A 25,512-nucleotide genomic window follows, 5' to 3' on the forward strand; every position below is an offset into this window, starting at 1 on the left:
AAAACCCCAAACCTCTAATAAAAAGATCAAGGTGCTTTGAACAATTACACACCTGGCAACACAGTAATGACTACCCAGAGTAATGAAGCTAAAAGCCCAGAGGTAGTAAGACTACTAAGGAAGTTTCCAGGGAAGTGAGATACAAAGAAGTATAACACAGAAAAAGAAAAAAAAAAAAGGGAACAAAGAAGTATTTTGTACAGAGGGTTTTTCTGACAAAACGCCTTCACTGAATCATGGAGAGGAAGCGAAAGCCAACAAAAGAAGTTAAAAATTAAAGGAGACAGATTGCTTGGAAGAAATCAGAACAAAAGAGAGAGCAGGAAGGAGGAACTTGCACACAAAAAGGGAGATTTCCCCTACTAGGAAATACACAAGGACCCACTCAAGTGGCAGAACTGAAATGAGTAACTGGTTTGTGGACCAGCAAGGACTGGGGCTACTTCCTTCTGCACTACCGAGAAGGAGGAAGTAGAAAGAGAGAAATTCTCAGTATTGCACAAACCAAACCAGCACAGTCATTCTTTCATCTCTCTTCTCCAAACATTGGCCAAGTAAGTAGAAGCAAAGCACAAGCCTACAAATTTACTCTCACACACACACGTTTCAGATAAAACTGTGGGAATCACTGGAGACAGTAAGACAACTGTTCATTTCAACAAGTCCAGTAGGTCACTTTTCGCACCTATTGAGCTGGCTCAACAAATCATTTCTGGCTCTGCCTCGGTGTCTTCACCCAGGACTTGTGCAATTTTGTTTCTGAGGATCAAGCCCTGGTTATGTTTTCTGAACCCTCTTCCTTTACCACCACCACATCTGTTGCTGGTGCCCAGGGTGGCCAAACCTTGTGCTCTGGAGTCTGTATGGAAGGAGGGTATAAATATCACAGAATCTCTCTGCTGGCTTGAGTTGATGGAAACGTTCTTTAAAGCTCAGCATCAAAGGATTCACTTTATAAGCTGCAAGCCTTGGTTCTTGTGCCAGCAGCGAGTTTTCCCCATAATTAATTAATGCCGTATTAATTGTGCATGTTCCACGGGCCTGTTGAGGAGGTGTGGCAAGGGCTGCACGCACAGATCAACCTTTCTGGTGCAGCCAAGAGAGGAGCACAGGAAACTGGAGGTAAAACTCCTCTGGGTACCTACAAAGGAATACTGAATAAAGCAATGTGCTCAGGGGCTATGGAGGGGCACATGCTGAGCCCTGCCAAGTCATTCCAGCAAACCAGAAGCAAGAGGGGCACGAGGGGATCTGCCACCAGCTGCACCCTTGTGCAATCTGCTTGGCTCCAGGCCAGCCATGAGTGTTGTCAGCAGCCAAGCAGCCCATGGCAGCTGAGTGCCCTCACAGGCAGGATTTGGCCATAAGTCACAAGATCCTGTGAAATTTCTGGAAGGAGAAAGAGGGAGGAGGAAAAAGGGGATTATTTCACCTCCTCTCTGCTGCGTTGGGCCCCAACTCTCTGCTGGCTGCCAGCACTGAGGAAGTGGCACCGTCACCTTGCCGGGGCTTTGGCCATGGTTCAATCAGTGCTGCACATCCAGCCGAGCACATCCACCTCACCCACACCCCAAGAAAACCAGGGAGAGCTCAGGACAGGAGCAAGTGGGAAAAGAGGATTACCAGCCACCAACACCCACAGGGATGATGCCCATCCCCAGCTATGCCTCAGGATTTTGCTGGAGACCCCCATCCATCACAGCTATGCAGGACATGCCAGCCTGCACAGACCCTTCCCTGCAGCAGCACAGAAACCTGGGACTAACTAAGGTCCAAGTGGTGTTCAAGATGATTTACGAAGCACTCACCCTCTGTAAAACTCTCAATGCAGAGGACATGTATATATCTTCAGCTGTAATCTGAATGACTTGTACAGCCAGCTTGAAATCTAACTTGCAAAGACATTTTCACATTAGCTCTTGCAGCAAATTTATTCATCTCTATAAATTTTTATGGGGATAAACAATTATTTGTTTCTCTGAAGGTACCGTATGTTTGGTGTTCGCTTTTTAAAGAATTAAAAAAGCAGGACTTGGAAGGGAAAATTTTAACAGAAGTCCAAAGTGAAAGGCATGAAATTAAAAATACATGAAACAGAACTGTAAAAACGGGAAAGATAATGCAGAAAATTCAGAAGGTTTATAAACTAACTGCACAGAATTGTCTTAGCAAGTTACTTTTAGAAAAAAGGAATTTATGTCTAACCATGCATTTGCTACAGCATATCCACAGCAAATGTGAAAAAAAATGCAGTTGAAGATCACACTACTTATTCTGAGATAACAAAGCACCTAAACGAACCATACATAGAGAGCACTGAAATATAGGCACAAGCAAAAGCATTAAGAATTCTGCATAAAGCAGGCAATACTTTCTCTTCATGAGGGAGACAAAATGCAATTTATGTTTACCATATAAAAAGGTGGGATTCTTTCTTTTACAGTGTTGTGAGAAAGATGAGCAGAAATAAAGAGATATCTAAGCTTTAGAAAATTAAACGTATAAATGCAGATGAAAAACTTTACTTCTTTGGAAAGACTTTTATTGTACACTGTCCCTTTCTTTCAGTAATCTGAAATAAAAGCTAAACAGATCTCCCTATATTTTTAAAAAATAAAAAGGTAGCTATTTACAGCTGCATTTATTGGAGCCATTTCCTTATCAGGAAGTATGTAGCTGGGAACTACTATCCGCCTGCATCGGAAATTCTTTCAGGAATACAAAAACCCAAAAAGGAAATTTCCCTTCAAAAATATTCTGTGTTGTTTTTGTTGCTGGTGGGCATTTTAAAATAAAATGTCAGTGCTCTGACGAGTTCACAACCCCTTTGGGATGTTTATTCTGCAAACAAGAAGCTTTAAGACACTTGAGGGAAATATTAAAAAAAAAGCTCCTAGAGGACTTGAAGAGGGAGAATGCTGAGAACATAGTAAGAAAATAACCTTTTTTTTTTCAGGATGCTGAGACAGTGCAAATTCATTATCAATGCTACAGTATCTACCTCTGAAATACCTGTGTTTCTACAGTTCCCAGCCCCTCCCAACTGAACTTCTGAGGCTCAGTTCACATGTTCCCCCTTCACCCTCAGGGTAGGAGTGGTGCGTAGTCCAAAAGACACTGAAACTACCACTCTTCCTTAGAGAGGGGATAGAAAAAGCCCATATGGGGGTACCAGACCCTCACAGCACCAGGTCAGGGCAGAGTCCATGCAGGACATGGGCAGATAAATGCTTTACTGCAGGAGTGGTCCAGGTTCTCACAGCCCATGGGATCCAGTGCTACAAACACTGCACTTGGGATAGTGAATTTCCAGCTACAAAGAACCCCTCAGTAAGCTCTCAGATCGAAAAGCTTCCACTGTCTCCAAAGCAACCCCCATAATGGAGAATTTTGCCTTTACCCTTCCTCTCCATTGACTGAAGAACACCCCATACTGTGCCTGTGGACTCTAAAGGCAGGAAGAACATGTTGGTTAATCATTGGAGACATTCATTTAATTTCTACTTGATATAATTTAACATTTTCATTCTCTGGTCTGTATAATTGCCAGAAAGCTACCTGACCATGCTACCAGTACAGAGCAGACACTTTTTTTTTTTTTTCAGTGGGATACAAAAGCACAGGGAGATCAAAACCAGACAGGCAGATGGAGTAAATACAGCAGGGTGCTTCAGGCTATTCCTGGGGTATGACTTCTATGCATAAAAACTCACAAGGAAAGATTTGAAATTAAGCAAGTTTCCTAAAGCTTTGACTCTCAAAAGCCAATCAGTGGTGATTGTTTATTAACTCACAACATCATCAACCATATGCCTATTAAATATATAACTAACTCATAACTTCTTGAACAAGGATCACTGCTACAATAATAGCACCATGCTAGTCCTGCACAAAACATTTTACATGAGAAGTGAGCATATTCAAATTCATTCATCCCATAAAAGTGCACAAGCATTCCACAAGGCTGGAATGCCTGATGCATTAAGCGCTCCACCCTCCCAAGAACCTCTGGAGAACAATACTGAAAAAAGGCTTTTGGCTGAGGTGTTGGACTGGGCCTCCAAATCTGGATAGAATCATTTTACCAAAATTGTCTTCAACAAACTCAAGAATCCTGCTCCACCAGTAAAATGGGGAGTTCTAAAAATGGCATAAAACCCCATTTAATGGGTATTTTACCAGGCTGTATTTGTTAAGCACCAGAAAGAGTGGCAGCACTGGAGAGGAAAGACATAAAAGTACAGCAGAAGGAAATACAGCCTCTTATAAAAAGGGCACCAAATAATTGTTTTCTTTCTGTGTGTGTATACACATGACCTACCACATTAATTCCTGGGACCTCAAAGCTACAGCAGTGTTCTCCTCCGACACTATATGCCCTTCTCAGTGCTGGACAGAGCTGCTCTCTTCCAAGAGGCAGCAGCTCAGCTCTGTCAAAAATCATGATGCTGTGCTGTTTCTGCAGGGTTTTCTACCACACTAGTTTTGTGGCAAGGCTCTCACCACACAATGGTTTCTTATTGTGGAGTTGTTAGTCATGGCTTATATGCAGTTTCTCTTCTGTGTTTTCTTTAGCTGTACGGCTGTTTATGAATGCTGCATTCCTTGCATTCAGTTTATTTCTTACAAAAAATAATTTTAAAAAGAGAGCATGGAAGCATTTATAATGTAATACAAATGAAAAATTAAACAGACATTTGGGATGGAAAGAGAAAAGCAAGCTAATTTTAGGTCCGCTGATCTTGAGTGTCCCTTTAAGACAAAGCTAAAAATGCTTCAAACCCAGCACTACCATAAATGTCCCGCTGCTTTTGCTTCTTATTCCTCTACACACTTTCCAGGGGAATTCCACAAGGGATCAAGTTTGTATCCCATATTGAAGTGGCATGACTTCCTTTCCCCTCTGAATAGAGGAGAATGCGTATTTTGGAGATTTAAAACCCTACAGTGGAGCTTTCCAAAAGGGTAAAAGACTGCTTAGCACCACTAGGACTCCCACACTGCAAGCTTTCCAGATCCTGAAGCACAGGTCTCTTTGACCTCTCGCGTCAGGACTGCTTTGCAAGTTCCCGCTGAGGCAGGAAGGATCTTACCCCTCCACACGCTTCCATCGGGAACTGTCAGTGCAGGAAACTGCTGTTAACTCTGGGCAACAACCAGGCACATTGGGAAGAATAAAAACCACTTGATTCTATAAACCCTCAAGGAGCAGAAATCAGCTCACAGTAAGTGAGCTCCCTTTACAAGTTTTTTCACACTTAACCTGGATGCTTCTGCAACAATCACCAGGCAGCAGTAAGGAGTTAAGAGATTTAGGGTTAAACTCACCAGCTGTTTGCAAAAGTGGCAAGTGAAGGGGCCCTGTGTCACCCCAGTGCAAACCCAGTGAAAAGGGGGCTAGGTTCCTACAGGTGAAGAATGAAGACCATCCCAGAAAAATGCAAAGCAGGATCTTCATGACCCAAAGGCCACAGTCTTCCCAGTGGAATTAGTAATAGGGTTTCATTCTTCCCAGTGCAACACAGTCCATATAAAACATTATCATCTATATTGTGCCCAGCCATGGCACAAGAGTGCCTCAGACTGGGCTTCCCACCCATCCAAGTTCCCTGTTTGGATGATTTCTGTGAGGCTGGCCTGAGATTCACTGTAAGAAACCCCTGGGAAGCAGGGTGGAGCAGATGAGTTCAATCCAGGTGAGGACCAGAGGGGTGCCTGTGGAGCAGCCTACCTTACAAGTAGGTATGATCAGTGTTTCCCCAGCTCCGGATTTGCATCCTGTTTGCCCAACAACTCGACACAGCTCAGAGTCCTGAAGGAGCTTTGCTGGGGTTAACCAAAGTAATGGGCACTGAGGCTGACAGGATGGCTGGCTGGGATTTCCACACTCCAGTCAGCCTGTCAGTAGCTTATTAACAGTTACAAACTGAAAGATCAGGAGGCACTGCTGGATGGACCCTCTCTGCATAGCTCACAATAAAAATGTGCAAGAATAGCCTGTGGTAGAAGACAAAGATGTAACATCAAGATTAAATACTGCAATAAGCAGTGCCATTGCCATGCTTAATTTTTTTTCTCTTTTTTTGTAGTGGGTTGATATTGGTTACAGGTAAGGTGAAAAGCAGAATAGGAGAAAAGGGAAGGGCAGTAAGAGGGAAAAACAAGGCTTAAGCGGCCATAACATCAGAAAAGAGCAAAGATAGGTCTAGGAGAAGCCAATCATTTGAGAAAGAGGCCAGCCCAGGTCCCACAAAAATCAGTGGGAATTTAACCACTCATTTCAGCAGAACCAGGATTAGTCTCAGCCACTAATTTGACATTCTGGCCACCTCTCCCAGTCCCTTTGTCATATGAAGCTTTTATTTTATTTTCCCTGTATGTGCGTCAGTCAGTTTTGTTCCACGAAGATCCGTCCAAAGCAAATATTTTTACTGATTGCTGCTCTAAATGTGGCTTAGGGTAAAGGGCTTTTTTTCCCATCTCACTGCATACTTTCAGTTCAATGCATTGAATATTCTAGTAACTAAACAACAATATGCTTAATGCTTCAAAGTGGCTTTCCAGCTGCTAGCCAAAATTGTAGAATAATTAACAGGTGCCAAAGGATTAATAAAAGGAGTAGCATAATTAATAGACACTATACAGAAAAGAAATGAATCCTTGGCAATCCTGAGTGTTGTTGTTTCTTCCTCTTTCTCTTAATTGTTTCCTGCATTCCTTTAATAAGAAAAAAAAAAAAGAAAACTAGTGCCCTCAAAACACAAATGATACATATAAGCAACAATGCATGATCAGAAGAAAGAAACTGGCAACAAACTGCCTTCAGGTCTAATAAATGTCTTAGTTTAAAGAAACTGCCCAACAACCTGTCCTACCCTACTACTCATGTCCACACAGAACTTTATTGCCATATGTGGTACAGCTAAGGTCACAAAGATGCCAAGCCAATACAGAACCACTGGACCAGTTCCCACCAAATCAGAGTATTCAAACAGCCATGCAGAAAGACTCGTATGAAACACTCGCTAAAAACTTAAAGGCCTTTAATATAATCATTGCAGAAAACGAAACAAATTTCCTTTCTGAACTTAATGAGGGAAGTAGAACAGGCAATAACAACAAAGGACACAAAAATACTGAAATAAAAAAATGTGATCTCACTAGCTGTATGTGACCAGGTCTGTATTCTGTGAAGTTTATCCAAATCAGCTGTGACCTGGAACTTATCACATACTGGAAAACCAAAGACCAGAACCCAAGCCTACACTGGAAACAAAAAGCACTCAAAAGTTTTTACAAATAGGTCTTTAGCTTTCCCCACCACCACAACGCCCCAAAAGTGAGTGAATCAAGACAACACTGCAGTCTCAAAGAAAAGGTTCTCCCCTAGGAGGTGATGCCTGTACTGTGACATTTCGAGTGCATCACTGCACTCTGAACATCAGTGCAGACTGTTATGGGCTCAGAAAAAAAGGCAACAGCAAGAAAAATTAGTTGTTGCCAAGAATAATTGCTTTATGTGCACAGAAAAGTATGTGGGAAAAGTATGTGCAGCGTGTCTTACTATGACAAGGGGCTGCAGACATGTGAAGGATGACAACATTAAGGAGAGAAAAGTAATTAGTTCAGAGGAAAAATGAACTTGCTTTCATTTTTGTATTAATAGAAAACTCTGAAATCTTTGCCCATGAGATTGCTCTTCCTAAACAAACACACACATGTTCCCAAGAGAAGATGCCCTTCAGAGATAAAAATCAAACTGTACAAATCAACATAAGTGTGCAAGGGGGAATGATGCTGCACAGGATCAGAGCAAGCAACAAGTCCTTTCTCAGCACTGAGATTTCTTCTGTCTCTCTAGCTGAAGTTTTATATTGAAGGAGACAAAAGAAAACCATGAAGCCTGTAGCACATATTTACAGCTGCTGTTTTAGCAGGTGAACCACCTTATTTTAATCTTGTGTATTAAAGAAAAGGAAAAATCTGTTTTCTCTGTAATTCAAGCATATTAATAGACACAGGGAAGGGTTCTCATATCCATCTCTTACATGCTGTATCCTCTATCCAATTCCAAGAACTTTTTACAAGTTCTTTTTATTAGCCATAGCATGAAATAAGTAGCTAATGACATTTTACCAGATGAGACAAAGAGATGGACTTTTATTAAAGTGGAATAAAAAAAATACAGACCCCCACCACAAAACTGCACTAACTTTCTCTGTGGCAAAATGGAGTGTTTCCCCAGAGATAAGGAGTATGTAAATAGTTCCAGAGGACTTCCACCTACCTCTACACTTTTCATTATCATGATACCTGGGCAGTTTCTGTATTATTTTTCAAAACATTTAAGAATTTTTGCACTCATGGGCCTATTTCATCTAACTGTGGGGGAGCTAAAACAAGGTATCCAGGGTCCCAGAAGACACCTAGGGCAGTACCTTGTGTGCAAGCTGAACTTGCTTCTCTTCAATCCTCAGTAAAACTGTCCATTTTCCAAACTTCTATCTGACATTAGTGTAGTCTAGTGGAGATCACACATGCCGCAAAGCTACCATGGCAGACATACCAGGGACAAAAGAACAACTGTTTTCTGACTACATCCTTGAAATGCAGGAAAGGATATTCCCCAGCTCCCCACTGATATTTTGTTGACAATGCCCCCAGTACTCTGTTCCTAGTGGATGTTAGGCAGACAAGTATGTTTGAAACTATGGGTCAAAAGTCCCTTACAGAGAAATGCAGCACCAAAGAAAGGTATGTTTTATGCAGAAATTAACCTTACTATCCCAGAGATTTAAAGTTAAGACTGATCACACTGCATTTCTATACAATAGGCTGGGGAAAAAGCAGCTACTTAAAACATGAAAGGCTGTGTGAGAAGGGGAAAGTACCTTCACATCACCCCTAGAAAAAGGTGCTTGTCTATATAATTTTAGCTCTGTTGACCAAAGAGAAAGAAGCTTGTAGCAAAGAGAGGTCTGCATTCCACCCTTCCAAACTGCACTTTTTTTTCCCAGCCTCTGGATAAAATCAGCTCAGCCTCCCTGAGGCTCATTTGCTCACTAAGCAGTGAGAAATAATTATCACACCAAAGGAAATTTCTCTACTTATTGTTCTGATACTGTTGCTGTTGGTGTTTTCAGAGTGCTCTAGAATATAAGAAACAGTGAAATTTCTTATCAGAAGACATAAAAATGCCTGAATGCAGAGAATGCTCTACATGTTCAATCTGTCTCTAGATCTCTCTTTGGGTCAACTGTTCTTTTCAGCAGCACCTACAGCACAGGTACATAAAAGATGTGTGAGTTGGGACTGAACCCTGCCTTGACTTTGTTGAACGCCATCAGAATGTCATAGAAACAGGAGTGCAGGCCTGACAACCTATCAGCTTTGTGTGTGTGAGTGGAAGAATTTACCACATCTCCCTGTTGTACTGGAATGAGTGAGGGCTGAAAGAAGTTATTACACTCCACATAAACAACAAAAACAAGTGTAGAGATGGAACCAAACAAAATCTCAGACCTAGAAAAACCTCGGACTTTGCAGACCTAAACCAAACCTTCACACACAGCTGAACCAGAAATTAGTTATTTTACCTGACTTCTGAGGCAGTTTGGATTTAAGATCAAAGCTGTACCTCAGACACATCTCTAAAAATAAACAAAAAATAAGTGAGAGGAGTCCATGCAGGAACCGAAAAAACCCTGTATTAATACCTCTTAAAACCTCATCACATGAAATCCAAAAGGAACCAAGTTATTTCTATACATGGTATTAGCAAGACTACTGGAGTGTCATCTTCATTTCTGTTGTCTTCACTTTAAGAAGGATGTCTGAAGTGGGAGACAGTTCACAGTGGTGATATAAACAGAATTTGAAATCTGAAAGCTTAACAGGAAGACTGACAGCCTTAGGAACCTCTCTTCCTATCCAGGTTAGTCAAGAAAAGGTTAAGAAGTGACTATTTAAAAGCACCCATATCAGGAGGAGTCTTTCAACAATATTTAGCAGGAAAGGCGATAATGAGATCTAATAGTTGGAAACTGAAGCTTGACTAATTCAAACTATAAATAGGGCACTTAAAAAAAAAAAGCAAATAAGGAGATAATTAAGCATTAAAAGAACATCTAGAGACCTTATATCCTCCTCATCACTTAAGTTTTTTACATGAACAGCAGAAATCTTTCTGCACATGTCATAGCTCAGTTACTGGACCTAAACACAGCAATTACTGCATGAAGTTTTGTAACAAAAGTTATAGCAGAGATAATTTTAGAAATTCAGAATGGCTGCTCCTGGCCTAGCTATGAAGCTATGTACCTGAAGAGTGGTTTAAACAGTGTTTGGGTAGTATGTTGGTTGACAAGTGTTTTATGTCAATACTGACTGGATACTGAGCTACAAAATACTACACTCCCATTGACTACAATTAGTAAGGCTATGTAAATGTGTTCCATGTTGTTTATGACCTCAGACACTAACTTTATGGAAGGCTATTTCACAGATATTTCATTATTAATCATCTGTGCTTTTACACTGCAACAAGTCAGACTGGTGTAGAAATACTAAAGGGAAAGAAGCCTTGCAAGTTTAAAAATATGCCAACCAAAAGAACAGAAAACCAAAACAAGAGTCAAGGTGAAAGGTTGGATCACATTCTAAAAATACTGTGAAAGAAGTCTTCACTGAGAGGAAGCTTTATAAATTCAACACTATCCAGCATGCTGGCTAGCTGATGGGAAGGAAGCAGGTACAGTATGTACCACCACTTTCAGTATCAAGAGTCTCTGTCTCCCTGCCTTATTTATCTGCCAGACACAGTGGGAAGAGCAATAAGTAACTGGAAACCCAGCTGTGATCCTGGCTGTGGAGTGGCCTGGACAGACAGGCTCCCACAGCAGAAACAAACTACCAACTACAGCAATGAGGAAAAACCCAAAAAGATCTGGGGATAAACAGCACCAGTAGGGAGAAGAACTGCTGGAGAAAAACTGCTTCTGTGTTGGGGTATTTTGTGCCTACTTTGGGCAAAGCATAGAAATGCCCTGTAAGTGTGGCAGCCAGTGGAACAGCTGAGCAGCTTCACACATGTGCAAGCCAGGCCTGGGAACTCATGGATGCTGAGGCAGGGACCAGGCATGGTCAGAAACACTACAGCAGCAGCTCCCATTCTCACCAGGAAGCACAGAAAACTGAGCCACACAGGACATGTGAGACACGTGAGACATAAGCATGGGAGCGAGTGACCGTGGGGCAGAGTAACTCAATGGCCAGCAAGAGAGTGAGCACAGGACTACAGAAATTCTTTAAACACAGTTTGCATTCAGAAAGGAATGTATGTGGAAGACAGCTGAGGATGAGACTGTCTTGTGATAAACACAGACTTCCCCCTCTTACCCCCAGAAATCCCAAACTCATTTGTCAGAGGGCAAAGCAGTTTTGTTTGCTCCTGGCCCTCTTGTTCATTGTTGCTTAAGCACCCCACCTGACTAAAGTTTACTTAAAACATCTTTATTTCCATCAATACTGCTTCCCCTCCAAAAAGGAAAATTCCACTCTTCTTGTCCCCATCCTAATTCACCTCTCACTGGCCAGCAGACCTTGGCCTTTCCTATCTGTCAAACACTGAATCATGTCAGCAAGGAAGTACCTGGCTCTCACCTTTCCCTCAGCTCCAGTTGTTGTTCCAATGTCAGTGATATCCAAGATCCTTGGCAGCATCCTTTTGTGCTCAGCTAAGCTCACTCCTCCTCCTTCCCACTGCCTAAGGCAGTACTCATGCTCTACACTAGAGAGCCTGGGCATCTCAAGTATTTGAGACCCCTCAGAACTTGAAAATAGCCTCAGCACAAATGTGTTCCACTTGCCACAGCTGGTGAAACTCTGACCTTGTGTCGCAGAATGTAACTAAGCAATTCCAATGAAGTGGAAGGAAACAAAGCACTTCCCATCAAAACAAACCCTCCATATTTGTGCCTGTCATGAGAGACAGGCCAAATGCTTGACAAAGGGTGCAGGAGATGGGAGGGGACATTCAGCATACTGTATTTAAGCATAATTTTCTTCAGTTAAAAACAACAGCTAGGAAAACCAAACAAGCAAGAGCTTATTAGAAATTTTAAAAAAATTAAAAAACAAACATAAACCCAAAACACACACAAAAAAAAAAAGCAAAACAAAAAAAAAAACAAAAAAAAACAAAAAAACCACCCCAAAAATAATGTATAAATCCAGGGACTTCCCTGCTCTCTTCCATAAAACCAGAAATAACTCCTCGCCCTGCCCCGCCCCCTCCTCAGTCCAAGAACTTAAGCAGCCTCGTGCTGACACTCACGCAGGTGTGCTGGCAGTCTGATGGTGTCTTCCTCCATCCTGATCGCTTGAGGCACTGGGACATGTAGTGGTGACGAAGTGTAATTTGGTACCGGGCTTGCTGGAGGTGTGTATGAAATTCTTTCCTGCTGTTAAAAGAAAGTGGGGGGGGAGGGAGAGAAAGAGAGAGGACAACGTGAACTTTGGAACAGAGGTATGAAACCATGGCAGAGGAGGTGGATGTGGGTGGAAGGAAGGAAGTGTGTGCCTGGTGATGTGAGCAGCAGTAGTGATGCACCAGCTGCCCAGGGAGCCCCAGAGCCCACAAAGAACACTGGTGGCCAGCACTGCCCAGCACTGCAGGAGATCCAAGCACTTTTTAGGATTTTAGAATTAATGCTTTCAGCATTAGTTTTCAAAAGAGCCATGAAGTTTCCAACAGTCCACTCTGAAATTTGCCATGGGAGGAAAGGGGAAGTGACACGCAAGTGGAGACACTCCAAGGGTTTTATGTCAGTGAAAATCTGACAGCAACTCCTTGATACATGCATAAGCACCACTGAAGTGCCAAAACCACTTAATCTTACACTAACAAATCAGTCATGATCTGAACAAGCTAAGTGTTTAGCACTATACTCCTTCCTACCTTTTTAAACACATTAATCAATAACTTTTGTCATTACTGCAGAAAAACACATCACTAAAGACTACTCTATTTCCCATCAAGTAACATAGTACTCTTGTTTTTGCTAAACGAGCTACTATTACCTTCTTTGAAGTAGTTTAACTTGCAACCAAATACAGTCAAATAGAGTTAAAGGGCAACTTGTGAATGTTGTATTAGTTTCAGAATTGTCACAGTTAGGTTTTTACTTATGAAAACGCCTGATGAGAAATCTAAGTCTGAAACTTCATGTTATCTGATGGGAAAATTCTTCCATATTCTAAGCCTCCAATCACGTACTCCAATCATAGTACAAAATATACCCTTTGTAAATAAACATAGCCACAATTTTACAGGAACCCAGTATCATATGCTTCCTGGAAGGCAATGCATGTTATTCTCCAGAAGCACGCTACTGACATTCAATGATACCAATGCAAACAGTATGGATTTACATCCCTGCACATACAGAAGCAGAAGGAGCTACTGTAATTTCTGAGCATTTGCAGGACAGTGCAAGTGCAGCCTCTCACCCTGACCTTGATCTCCAGCAAATGGAAAAGACAAATTTAGTGCTGGACCAAGAGAAGGTAATTGCTTCCATGACAAACCACAGCATTATCATAGCCATGAGACAGGAAAATAGACTGAGGCTGATAGAGGCACCTGCAGAGTGTAATGTAAGTACTCTTGCCACCAAAGGGAAGGGGAGGTTTGCAAAAAACTCTGCAGGCAGATTAGGTGACGTCCAAAAATAAAGGGAACACCTAGAATGTCTTTCAGCCACCCCTTCAAAGCAAGCCCAGTTCATTCTCTTGCAAGGTGCTGACTGCTGCTCAGGAGCTCAGGCAGAAGCAGAAGTTTAGCCTCAATATCAGGAGTCCCACCACAACACCCTATAACCACATGGCAGGAAAGACTGACAGAATGTAGAGAACAAACTATTATAGGTTTAGACATTGAGAAGACAGGCCTGTTTCACTCCACCAGCACTTTGTTATTTCTGCAAGTATGGCCTCTGTGGCTGTCAGCTCAGTACTTTTTAAAGAGAAATTGTTCAATCTTATGTTCCTGTCTCCCACAAACTCAGTTTCTTTCTACTCATCACTGTCCAGGCAACAGCAACCCATTAGCTGGCATGAATTCAATTTTTCGAAGTTGACAAATGGGGATGTTCATTGTGGTGCAATGAAGGACGCACCTGTGGAGCTACAAGGCATTATCTGGTTTTCAACTTCCCCACCTCAAACTGGCTGACTCTGGGCTTCCCATTCCAGAGGTGTGGCTCTCCGTGCTCATCTGCACCTCTCACCCTGGTGCACAGCACCCCTGGAGGGGAGGGACACCAGGCGCTTCCCAGCATTTCCCTGCTGCGATTCACAGCACAGCTAATCAAACCACACTTCAGCTGCTTGCTTTGTCCATGGAGATACTTACAAAAAGAGGAACACTTCTGAAACATAGCCGCACAGATGCCTGTCTCTGTTAATGGGCACTAGAGGATAGGTGGGAGATGTGAAGTCCTTTTCCTCCCTTTTGAAGAATGCAAGATACAGTCCAAGCTCAGGTCACATTTCATGCCCAATGAATCACCACTGCAAAGACAAAGTGGCATCAAAGGGTCTCCTCACTGCCCAAGAGCAGATGGAAAATGAAATTAAATCCAGAACCTGTCCATTTCCCTCAAGATCCAGGAGGTGCTGTATCAAACCAAGGCATTATGCTTCCAGTATGTGCTGCCTTTACTGTTCAATCTCCTAAAGGCATACCGTAACTTCATTTATACCATGACAGTTTCATTGAGGTTTACTGTTTTAAACAAATGCATTTGATTCCTTGTTTCCTAGTATTCATAAGGACAGGACAGGCCTTACAAACCAAACAAGATATGGAACCGCAGTTACTTTTCCCATACATCTTGGACGTCTACAGTACTGTGTGAATTACTATTTGCAGAAGGCATTTTACAAGGCACGAAGGGGAGTTAGTTATCCAATTCCTATTAGTGCCTTTGAAATGCCCTCTCTTGCTAATCCTGCATTTTTCTGTCAGCACCTTTAGCCCAAATATCAAAGCAATTTACAGACATTAGGTAAGTCTTTTTCTTTTTATTAGACACACAGACAACCTGAGTTACAGCAAGAGCACAGCTCAAATGAGCTAAGCAATTTCAGAGTTAAGCTGTCTTGAAAAAGGACAGCATGTGCCTCTCAAGGGTAATACATTTAACAGTTGCATGCTGAAAGAGCTGCCCTTTAACTGCCCTGGACAGATTTCCAAAAGGCGTGGAATGGTAATGGCACAGAGAGGACAAGACACTGGGCTTGTGTAAAAAATTAGCTTAATCCCTGTTTGCAGCATGGGGCAGTAATGTGGCTGGCAGCAGAACTGCAAATACCAGTCTAGTTCTACAACCTGCCCCTGCTCTGTGCTCAGCCACACACAGTGCCCAGCCTGCAGAGCCAATGCACAAGGTCACATGTGCTCATCCAGGCTTTCTGAGGCTTTTTAGAGTCACATTTCCAGGAGATACCTATTGTGCTCACACCACTGAGAACAGATTGCCTTAATCTTCACAACTCCAGAACTTCCAAGCGCTTCTCTCTGTGGAATCCAAACAAAAACATAGTTGGTGTCTCATGCTTCTAAGGTTAATGCAACCAGATACTCTGCTACTAGCAATTTTTCTGAAAGCGCTTCCTAGCTAGTCAAGTTTAATATTTCCCTTTGTATTAAGGCCAAGAATGGTAGGCTTGTCCAAGCCACAGCTTGGGAGCAAGGATAGGTAGCGCTGGTAGAACCTGCATGAACCTTGCATGTTCTTGAGCAAATAGCCTTGCTGCAGCTTAATCTACTGGTAAAAGAAACTAAATCAATACACATTTGATGTGGTCCTGTGAGATTTTTGGTGATGAGTGCTAAGGAAGAGTTTGGTACTACCACATTCCATATTCACCACCTGCCAGGGGACTCTATAAACATCTAAACCTACAAGTGACCAAATGCTCAGCCCCAAACAATTACCAGCCAAGAAATTTCAAAATAGCAACTCCTGAGCATTTTGCCGGTAGCCACAAAGAGGTGACTAAAACATATTGCTTGCTGTCATCATTTCTGATCGGTTTCTTCAGCTCACAGGGAGTCAAGAAAGTTTCACCATGAAATTTCATGTTGCTTACAGTAACTGAAGAGCTACATGAAATCAATTTTTGTGAAAGGCGCTCCCTGAGGTTTTCTTTGGTGGCTGGTACTCCACGAGTGCCACCATGACAACCAGCCAGGTCTACTGAGAGTAGAACATGCTTGTACCTGCCCAGTTGAGCAGAGACAGGCTGAAACACATGACTAAAAATCGAGAGAATCTATGGGTTCTCTTTCTTAAATATTCAGCTGCTGAGAATGCCATAGATCAAACCATCTTGTCTAAATCAAAAGTTATACTGACCATGACTATGTAGTAGGTGTGTATCAAACAGCTGACTAGATCCCCAAAACCATCAAAGCACACACTGATCTCAGTTTGAAGAACTGGGGTATATCCTTTACTGAAAAAGTCTACCTTAACAGAATTTTCTGTCAGGAATACAAATAATTCATATTTCTAAAATAAAAATATTAATTAAAAAATTGAAGTATCAAAATTAAATTTAAAATAAGTCTAACAGTTGAGGATGAGGGAGGCTGCAAATAAAAATAGCTTCAGGCTTTTCATATAATTGCACCCTTCTGAACTCCAAAGCAACAGCCTTGCAATCTGATAGTCTTTTTGTCCCTTTACTAAGTTCATTCAGATGGCAGGCACAAAAAATATACATGTTTTTGTAGAAATGAAAATAAAACACATAAGAAAGTCTGCTAAGCAAGCTCTTATGTTGTCCCAATGACATGATTATTTCAGTAGCTGGATAGGTGGTATAGTGAAACTACCTTTTTTAATAGATAAAGCAAAGAAATTCAATAACTATGCAGCAGTTTTCAGGAAATCAAAACAGCCAATGTGACCTGCAAATACCTTATGCTGGATAGAAAAGGCAGCTGACCCTAATCACTGTAAAAAACTTTCTTCTATACTGCACATAATGATACCACATAGGGAGAAAGGAACTGAGAGTGAAAGCTGACACACATCTGCCTCCCAGGATGCTCATGTATCTGTGCCATGAAATGGAAAGTCAGGCTAAGGGACTAGGAGCCAGGGGTAACCTGTGAGGGTCCAATTTTCCCTACTGTGGATTGTCATAGGAATAGGTGGCTGGAGTATAGCAGAAGGAGAAAAAGCACGCTAGAGACAAGGGTGGCTGGAGGGAAATGATGTGGTTGCAGGAAAAATTCAGAAGGCCCTGAACATCTGGGCACCCAGCAGGGCAATGACAGCACACCAGCCACAGAGCAGCACAGGGGAAAACAGCAATTCAAGTAAGTTAATCCTTAGGGAAGCAAGTGAGGAGAAGAGAAAAGGGAAGGCAGACAGATGCACTCTTCACCAGTGGTTTGTATGCAATACCACAGCTGCATATGAAAGTCTAGAAGACGGCTATGAGATGAGTTACATGGTCTAATATAGGGAGCAAGAAGGAAATCAGAGCCCCTAATGGAATGTATAGCACATTTGGGGACTTTGGTCAATGTTACAGTTTGCATACTCCAACTTCTGCCAGGGACAAAGGCTCAGGCTCAAAAAAAATCCAACAAAGGCTCTGCAGTAACAGGGTATGAATTCAACTCTCCACTTCCTTCCTTTACCCCAGCTGCTGTCGTCTCCTTAATTTCCATAGCAGACAACTCCTAATTTTTGATCCCATTAATATAGCAATTCACATCAAATCTATAGCAGCATAATCAGCACACTATCAGTAATTACAGAAATTAAAACAAGCACAGCTCTCTGGAATGGACCTTATGCAAAGCAGCACTGGGAGAAGATTAACATCTCCTTTCCTGGGCAGAGAGAAGAGATTTTGTCAGTAACCTGTACAATTTTGTGAAGTTCAGTCCCTCCCTGACTCCTCCCTCCAGCCTGTCCTCCCTGCTCAGGGGCAGGTGATGGCTCTCATGTCGCAATCCTTACTCATGCAAATAAATAAACATAGTGGTGTAATGGGAAGGGGAAAGGAGACACTGGGGAAGTTCATGCTTCTCCCATAGTGATTACAGCCACTGTCCTAATTAAATTACAATTGTACAGCAGCAATACCAATGCACTTAAGTGCTATGAAAAGGCAGCTTGAGGAGGTCAATGCTATCATTGGAAATGCCTTGATACAGTTGCATTATTGTATAAGCACTCCAAAATATTTCAAATTAGCAAGTATCAAAGGAGCAAAAAACTAGTTGAGCCACATGCTCAAAAAGTGTTTCTTCACTGCTAATATGGGGGAATAGAGAATAGAACAGGCTATGTGAAGACAGTATCAGGTAAAACTAGAAGATAAAGCTAAGGCAAAAATCCCAGTACAGTTCATCAAAGGATCAGTCATTTATATGTATAATAAAGAATTTTATCTGTAGTTATCCCAGCTAGGCAGCAGAAAATACATGAGAGGCACGTTCTGGTTCAGAATTTGGAAGTGGAATCATTATACTCCACATGGGAGTAAAGCCTTATCTATCCACCCACCCTTCTGCAGCAAGGCTCCAAGAAGAAGCAGTAAAGCTGGGACTTGCCCCCCTGACGTACTACTTCAAGGCAGAAGTCAACCATGGATTCAATTGCCTGACATTGAGAAACTATCTGCCCCCAGTCCTTTTCAACATGCAACTCCAAAATTTGCATCCTGGGGTTGTCACTGCAATACTCCTCTGAAGAACTTGCTACTGACCGCTGTTTAAGGAGGGCATGGAAAAAACTGGGCCACTACTGTGAACCACAGGGTCCTTTTAGCATCTATACCATGATGTTTTGGTACACTCACTGCACACAAAGCACCACAGAAAGCTCAAGAGAGACAGTTAATTGTACAGCTAGGGAAAAAAAGAATCCCACATGAGGCTTTGAAATACTGTGGCCAGTGAGTAAGCAGCACAGAAGCAAGGAAGGCAACAGCAAAGAACTTTCCAGGCTTAGCTGCACATCAGAGATATTTCACTGCACTTTTTGTGTTCTTTTTCCTAAAACAGGCAGGGATGAGGAGCCTCATCTCTGTAACATACGGTGGTTGTTACAACTCTGCCTTTATGCGTGGGAATTAACACCCTGAACACCCTAACTGCAGTCATGTGCTGATTTCAGGGCAAGATTCCTGGAGGCCATGAAACTGAGATGGGAAGACTAAGGGGAAACATGGTGTACAGGGAGCTGCCCCCTCATGTGTTATGGGAAAGCTCCTCTTCACCTCAGGGCTGGCATGGCACAAGTATTTTTACTTGGTTGCATTACTGAGCTGTCAAAGTCACAATGTTACTATGCATTCAAACACATATCCAAGGACAATCATAATTTCTGACATTCCTACCATGGATGTGCATTGCTTTCTGAACATTTCTACTGAAGCTAGTTACTATGAAGAGTCCTTCACAAAAGAGGATATCAAATATTTACAAAGCGCAAATCACAGGTCAGAAATGTCACACAGACAAGGTCAACTGATTCACTGTCCTGGGATATCTAATTGTCCATCAATTAAGTAGTGGAAAAAACATGGGAGAGCAATTCACATAAAAGTCATAGCTTCTTTTAATCCTCAGTCACTAATGGAAACAGAATTCCTGTGGAGCTGCAACATCCTGAAATATACATTTTAAAAATACCGCTTACAAATATAAGAAATTACCCTTCTTGGTCCCATTGCACACCTGAATCCTGCTCCCACCTGTACCTGCAAAATTTATTTATTTTCAAACAGTGTTTCTGGTACAGATTTACACTGGTGGAAGTAAAATCCATATCTGGGCCTTAGGCTTTCTCTTCTCCAGTAACTTAAAACTTACTGTCTCTCCTTATCTGTTACCTCCTTACTATTGGCATACACAGCATCCCTGCACTTCCACCACAGCATTTCTCCAGACTTCAGACTTCTGGAAGGCTATCCATGAAAGAGGACGTGCCAAATGCCCAGATAAATGTGTGAGTGCCATGCTGAGGTCTAACGCTACACTTTACAGTTTGCTGCTCCTAAAGATTCATGTAGTGCCACAGCAACCCAGCACACACAGCATGGCAGGGAAGTGTGCCACATCCCTTTGCTCTAAAGCACCTCTAAGTAGGTAAAAACAATTTTCCAGAGAGAATCTAGGCCAGTCTGGGAATAGGACAGCTATAATAAGGGCTGCTGGTGAGAAAATGGGCAGATCTACTTGAGTAAAACTAAACAGAATCCTCAGTGAGAAAGACAGCCAAATAAAATACTCATTCTCAAAGACTGTCTTAATAAGCTAGTCCAGAAACAAGAGATCATGGATGTTTGCCACTACAAAATATCATGAAGATTCAGATTATTCATCTCCCAACACATAAAATGCAGAGGGAGTTCCTAGAAAGGGCCATACTTGCACTGACCTTGACTACTGTACAGAGACTGAATATGGAAAAAACATCAAATTACCATCTTCCTGTCCCCTTATTCTTTCACCTATTCCAGCTATTTACTTCAGCGTGAACAGCATTAAGATCAGTGTGACTAGAAAAGGAAATTCTAGCTGACAAAGGAGAGTATATAAAAAACAGCTGGTAGGATTTCACTTAGAATATTGCCTGTACGTTTGCAGGCAGTTCATTCTGCATCATATACACACATACACATCCCTAAGTATGCAAGACAGGCAAGTTTTACAAGAGTCAAATTATCTAGCTTGTAAGGAAGGAGTAAAGAAACTACTGAGATGGACAGAAGAAAGGACATATACACCCCAACATTTAAAAGGAAATAAAAACAGAGTGAAGAGAAGATAATCTGTATGGCATATTGCAGAAGGATAAGCTAGTAAGAAACTGTGTTTAAAACATAAAGATGCATTGGGAGAACACTGAAAAGAGCCAAGTTACATAAAAAGAAACAAAACCTGCAGCAGGTCAGCCTGTACAAAAATTGGTTTCTTAAATTATTTTTTCTTAAACAAGCTATTTAGCAGCTTTTATAAGGTCTCTTCAGTCAGCAGTATAATGGTATGAGAATGCAAATCAGAAGAAACTGAACTTTTTGCTGATCATCAGACACCAAAATACTACTTAGAAAAAGAACACTAACCACGTGGGGGATAGCTTAAGGCACAGTAAAATCTTTTATTTCCTATAAAACATGGTCCTCAGCATGGACCATCAGGATTGGCAGAACTTTAAGGGGAGCTTTTAAATATATTTGTACGGAAACAGCTGGTCATGGCACTGCATATGTGGTCCAAAAGAAGAATAGATGTGCTTTCATATGTGTTTGAAGAGAAGCTGAAGCTCCTGAGCAAGACATACTTTTAAGAAGTGGTAGATGACAGGAAAAGAGCAAAGCCTGAATTCAACAATATGGTCTATATTCCATGGACAATGACAGGGTCAAGCTCTTTATTAAATGCTTTCTCCTCCATTAATGCTGCACACTCTAATGATTTGACCATTGCTATTAACAAATCTGCCATGTCCCTGCCTGGAGCTAATAAGTAATGAACTAAGCGGGTGAATATTCTGTTGCGTAAGGAGAGCTATTAGCAATCCTTTCCCAACTGCTCTGAAAACAAGAGATGCCTTCCAGGTATGACCTGTCCATGTGACAGGGTACACCCCACACAGGCCTTATTCCTTCACTCTGGAAATTCCAGGGACACTCCCAGCACTCAGAAGAGGAATAAGGAGTGGATCACCTCCTGTATAGGGGTGCTGTACAGGGCTGGGCAGCAGATGCAGACAGCAAAGCCCAGCATAAAACAAGCTCTACGGAAAAGGTTTGAAGGGAAACAGTGAGGACACAAGTCTGCCTGTTCCCAGACCTGCTGTGACTCTCTAAAACAACCTGTGGCGCTACCACTGCCCTCACTGCCTCGGTTGTGCCAACAGGACGATGGGATAAATGCTGAGGCCCACAGGTGTGTCAAGCCCTGTGACAAATTTCAGTTTAGCTGCTTTCCTTCTGCCATAGCTTTTCCTGTTCGTTAAGTTCCCCAATTGTTTTAATTGTTCCTTTCAACCTCTGCATCACTTTTTGTTCTTCCTTAAATTATTATTTTGTTTTAGCTCATAATCCTGAAGCATTGGTTATGCTGTTGTTCCTGGCAGAACAAAAGTGCTGAAGTTTCGCTCTGGTTATCTTTGGCTTGTTTTCACAACTAAGCATTGCTGGTTCACATCTGAATGGACACTGCAGTGAGAACCACTCCACCCTTACCATAAGACTGCCTCTGACCTGCAAATATTGCCTCACTACAGAAGTGCGAAGCTTGGGAACTGAGCCAGTTGAAACAGAGTAAACTTCAGACATATCTGAAAACAGAGTAAAGTGCTAGTCTTAAGCCCTTTTTAACTCAATCTGAAGGCTTCTTCACGGTCCTTATTACTACACTATTTATTTAAATAATAATACCTTTAGCACTTTCTTGCAATGAAGGGAAATGTTATTACACTCACAAGAGGAGGGACCAAAACATAAGCAGATTAGGTACCCATTCAGGGTACAGAGGCTGAGGTGAAACCTACTTTGATACCTTAGAAAACAATATAGTCTCCCAAGAACTCTATTTTGCTGTAAACCCCACTGCTAGGACTTGACATTTATATACTGGTATCACTCAGAAGCCAACAAACACCGGCCCATTGCCCAAAAGTGTTCCAGAAATAGTGAGCAGAGGACAGTCCTGATGAGCTCAAAGCCAAAATAGTCAAGATAGTGAAGCACCAGGGAAAGGGCCTGTTTGAATCCTAGTTTACAGTTAGGAACAGAGGTGCAGGAAGAAGTAGCAAGTTACCTAAATCACATTTCAACCCTCTACCCACAAGGCTACATTCTAGGGTTGTGCTGCTGCTCTAGAAACAGAACAATGAACTACAAGAGAAGTAAAATTACATGGACAACTTGTAAAAGCTCTCAGAATGCATAATTTCGTTTTGCATTTTAGCATTGATTTCAAACGTCCTCCTCACAGGAACTTCTGATTTCTAACGCTCCTCCTTGTCAACGCATTGACTGAAATCTCTCAGCTCACAAGTGGCAGCAGAGCCTAAATCAGAAGAGAGCTTCAAACCCATTCCAGAAACATATCCCTCCTTTGCCACAAGAATCAGGACAGAGGCACTCCAACCCTTCCCACGGTTATGCAACGGCACAGATCCATTTGGGAAGGCAGGTTTCCTCACCCATCCCAACTCACAGCTACACAATCTTAAATACCAGCACAGCTCACTCCTGGTACAAGCAAAGCAAAACAGGGGGACGTCAATCACCCCGAGTTAATCAAGCAGGGTGTGTTTAACACCAGAGCTGAGCCCCATCTGAGAAGACTGGGGAAGGAAAAAAAAAAAACAAGTCTGCTTACAAGAACCATGATAAAACACTTCTTCTGTTCCTACAGCCAACAAAGTGACTGAGACAATATTCCCAGCATTTGGGAGAATGTTCCTTCCAGCAAGCACCCCAAGCCCCTTCCATCACATGCCCATCCCCACACAGAGCAACGGCTGAAGTTTTCATTAGGAGAAAATTAACCCGCTTTTTTTAAGCTGGCAACAAAGATGTAAGACTTTTCCTGGCATTTCTCCTGTTTATACAGGACCTGCCAAACCGGTTGTGTGATTTTTATACTGCTTTCTTTTCCACAAAGTCCTTCGAAAGGCAGAATAACAGAAAACAGCTAAGCAAAGTTTGGTTATATAGGTCCAAAGATCAACCCTTGGTAACACAGTTGAAAAATCAAAAATTAACCAGCATCTTCCTGAACATATTTTGACTATCCAAAGACCATAGTTGTTTACATTTATTATTAAGACTGTGTTGGAGTAGAACAGCTGTTTTGAATGGAAGGCAGTCCCATTTAAAATTGTTTAACAGCTAAAGAGATAAGTTATCTGGCAGATAAGATGGGAATCTGAGGCACAGAGTAGTCAAATGAACTGCTCAAGGTAAGCTGAGGCAGAGATCAGATCTTCTGAGCAACCAGCTGATTTCCTGCATATTCGGTCCTGTCACTTCTACATTACCCACGTCTACTTCCCAAGCCGTGGTGATTTATGGATGCCTGAACTCCAACAGCAAACAGTTCTGAATCCCAGAAACTGATGCCACTTTATCCTCCTATAAGGCGCTAGACATAAAATTATTCATCATTGCCTGGCTCTAAGACTGCTGCCAGGGGTCTGAAGACCAGAAGTAGTAACAAATGGTAGTAAACATTTCCCTCAATACATGCAATCTGGCTAAAATGTTACACCAAAAATAGCCTTTTCAATTGCTACATAGGAGATTTTTTAATGTTCAGGACTGTTGTTTTGGTTTGCTTTTTTCAAAATAACAACCTTGTGCACAGCAGCACACTGTGCTGCTACACTTTCCACTTGGTTTTTGGTTCAGAAGACATTTCTTTTTTGATACTAATTTTGCTGTGCACTTGCACAATCCCAAAGCAAAATTAAAATTAAAATGCAAGTTTAGCTTTCTGTCTGGAGGGCTTGTGCCTTGCTCTAATGACAAAATTTACCCCCAGAACAACGACAACAAAAAGCTATAGACCAAATACCAGAAAATAAAAACAACAACAAAAAAAATCAGTGGAGTGTACCAAACCAGTCACCCTACCCCAGAGCCCAGGGTGCCCCACTGTTTGCTCAGGTGTCCCTATCTCCGTCAACGACACAGGATGCATGGCCTTCTCCCGACACCAGCGATGGCTCCGCTCTCTCACCCGCGAGGCCACCGAGCACACATGGAGCTGCCACTCCATGGCCCCGGTTTAACTGACATGGCAAATACTCATTTTCACTGGGCTGTATAATAAAGGATGAGATAAAACCTTGAGCAAATAAACGGGCAAAGTTCGAGCCTACAGCTGCTCCTCATGGGTAACTTTGAGCTGACACACCTGCTGCTTTGGCAGCCGGTTTAGCTCCCTAAGGCTTCGGCTTTGCAGAGCTGGGTGATGCGCTTACACAGGATCTGCCTGTCAGCCAGAAAGATCCCAAAGTGATTTACAAACAATTTATGAGGGATTTACAATCTCACTGCACAACAAGTGAATGGGCACCACTCCTTACACACCTGCAACCAAAAAAAAAAAAAAAAAAAAAACATTCACCAGATTTCAGTTACACCAGAAAGCTGCTGAGAGTCCTCAAGATCACCTTAAATGAGAATAGCCAGCCCTCCTAATCTAACCCTCCTAAGACCCACAGAAACACCACCCCCAAAGTCTGTAAACTGCCTGTCCAGCTCCCTCAGTGGCCATCATGGGAGAATTCAATAGCAGTATCTACATTCATAAGCACGCAGCAGCAAGAAAGCATCCCAGCAAGCAAGCAGCGCAAGAAAGGATCCCTCCAAACAGACTGGATGCTTGTAACTCATGCGCATCAGACTTCATAAGGCATAGTGAAGCCATCCCACAGACTCCTCTACAGCCTGCATCCT

General features: G+C 42.2%; 1 protein-coding gene across 4 annotated transcripts in view; it reads right to left on the bottom strand.

The window, feature by feature from the left end:
- The window catches only part of LOC131592848 (transcription factor ETV6), a 124,619-nt gene that overhangs the window by 68,642 nt on the left and 30,465 nt on the right, over positions 1–25,512 (bottom strand). For 2 of the 4 annotated variants that reach the window (XM_058864666.1, XM_058864664.1), the window contains exon 2: positions 12,335–12,461. The exons of 1 other annotated variant lie outside the window; for it this stretch is intronic. In XM_058864666.1, coding sequence (XP_058720649.1) covers positions 12,335–12,461 — 127 coding nt within the window. The remainder of the gene's footprint in view (positions 1–12,334; positions 12,462–25,512) is intronic. One more of the 4 variants, XM_058864665.1, reaches the window with a different exon arrangement.

Source organism: Poecile atricapillus, chromosome Z (assembly GCF_030490865.1).
Source record: "Poecile atricapillus isolate bPoeAtr1 chromosome Z, bPoeAtr1.hap1, whole genome shotgun sequence".
In the NCBI taxonomy this organism is placed as follows: Eukaryota; Metazoa; Chordata; class Aves; order Passeriformes; family Paridae; genus Poecile; species Poecile atricapillus.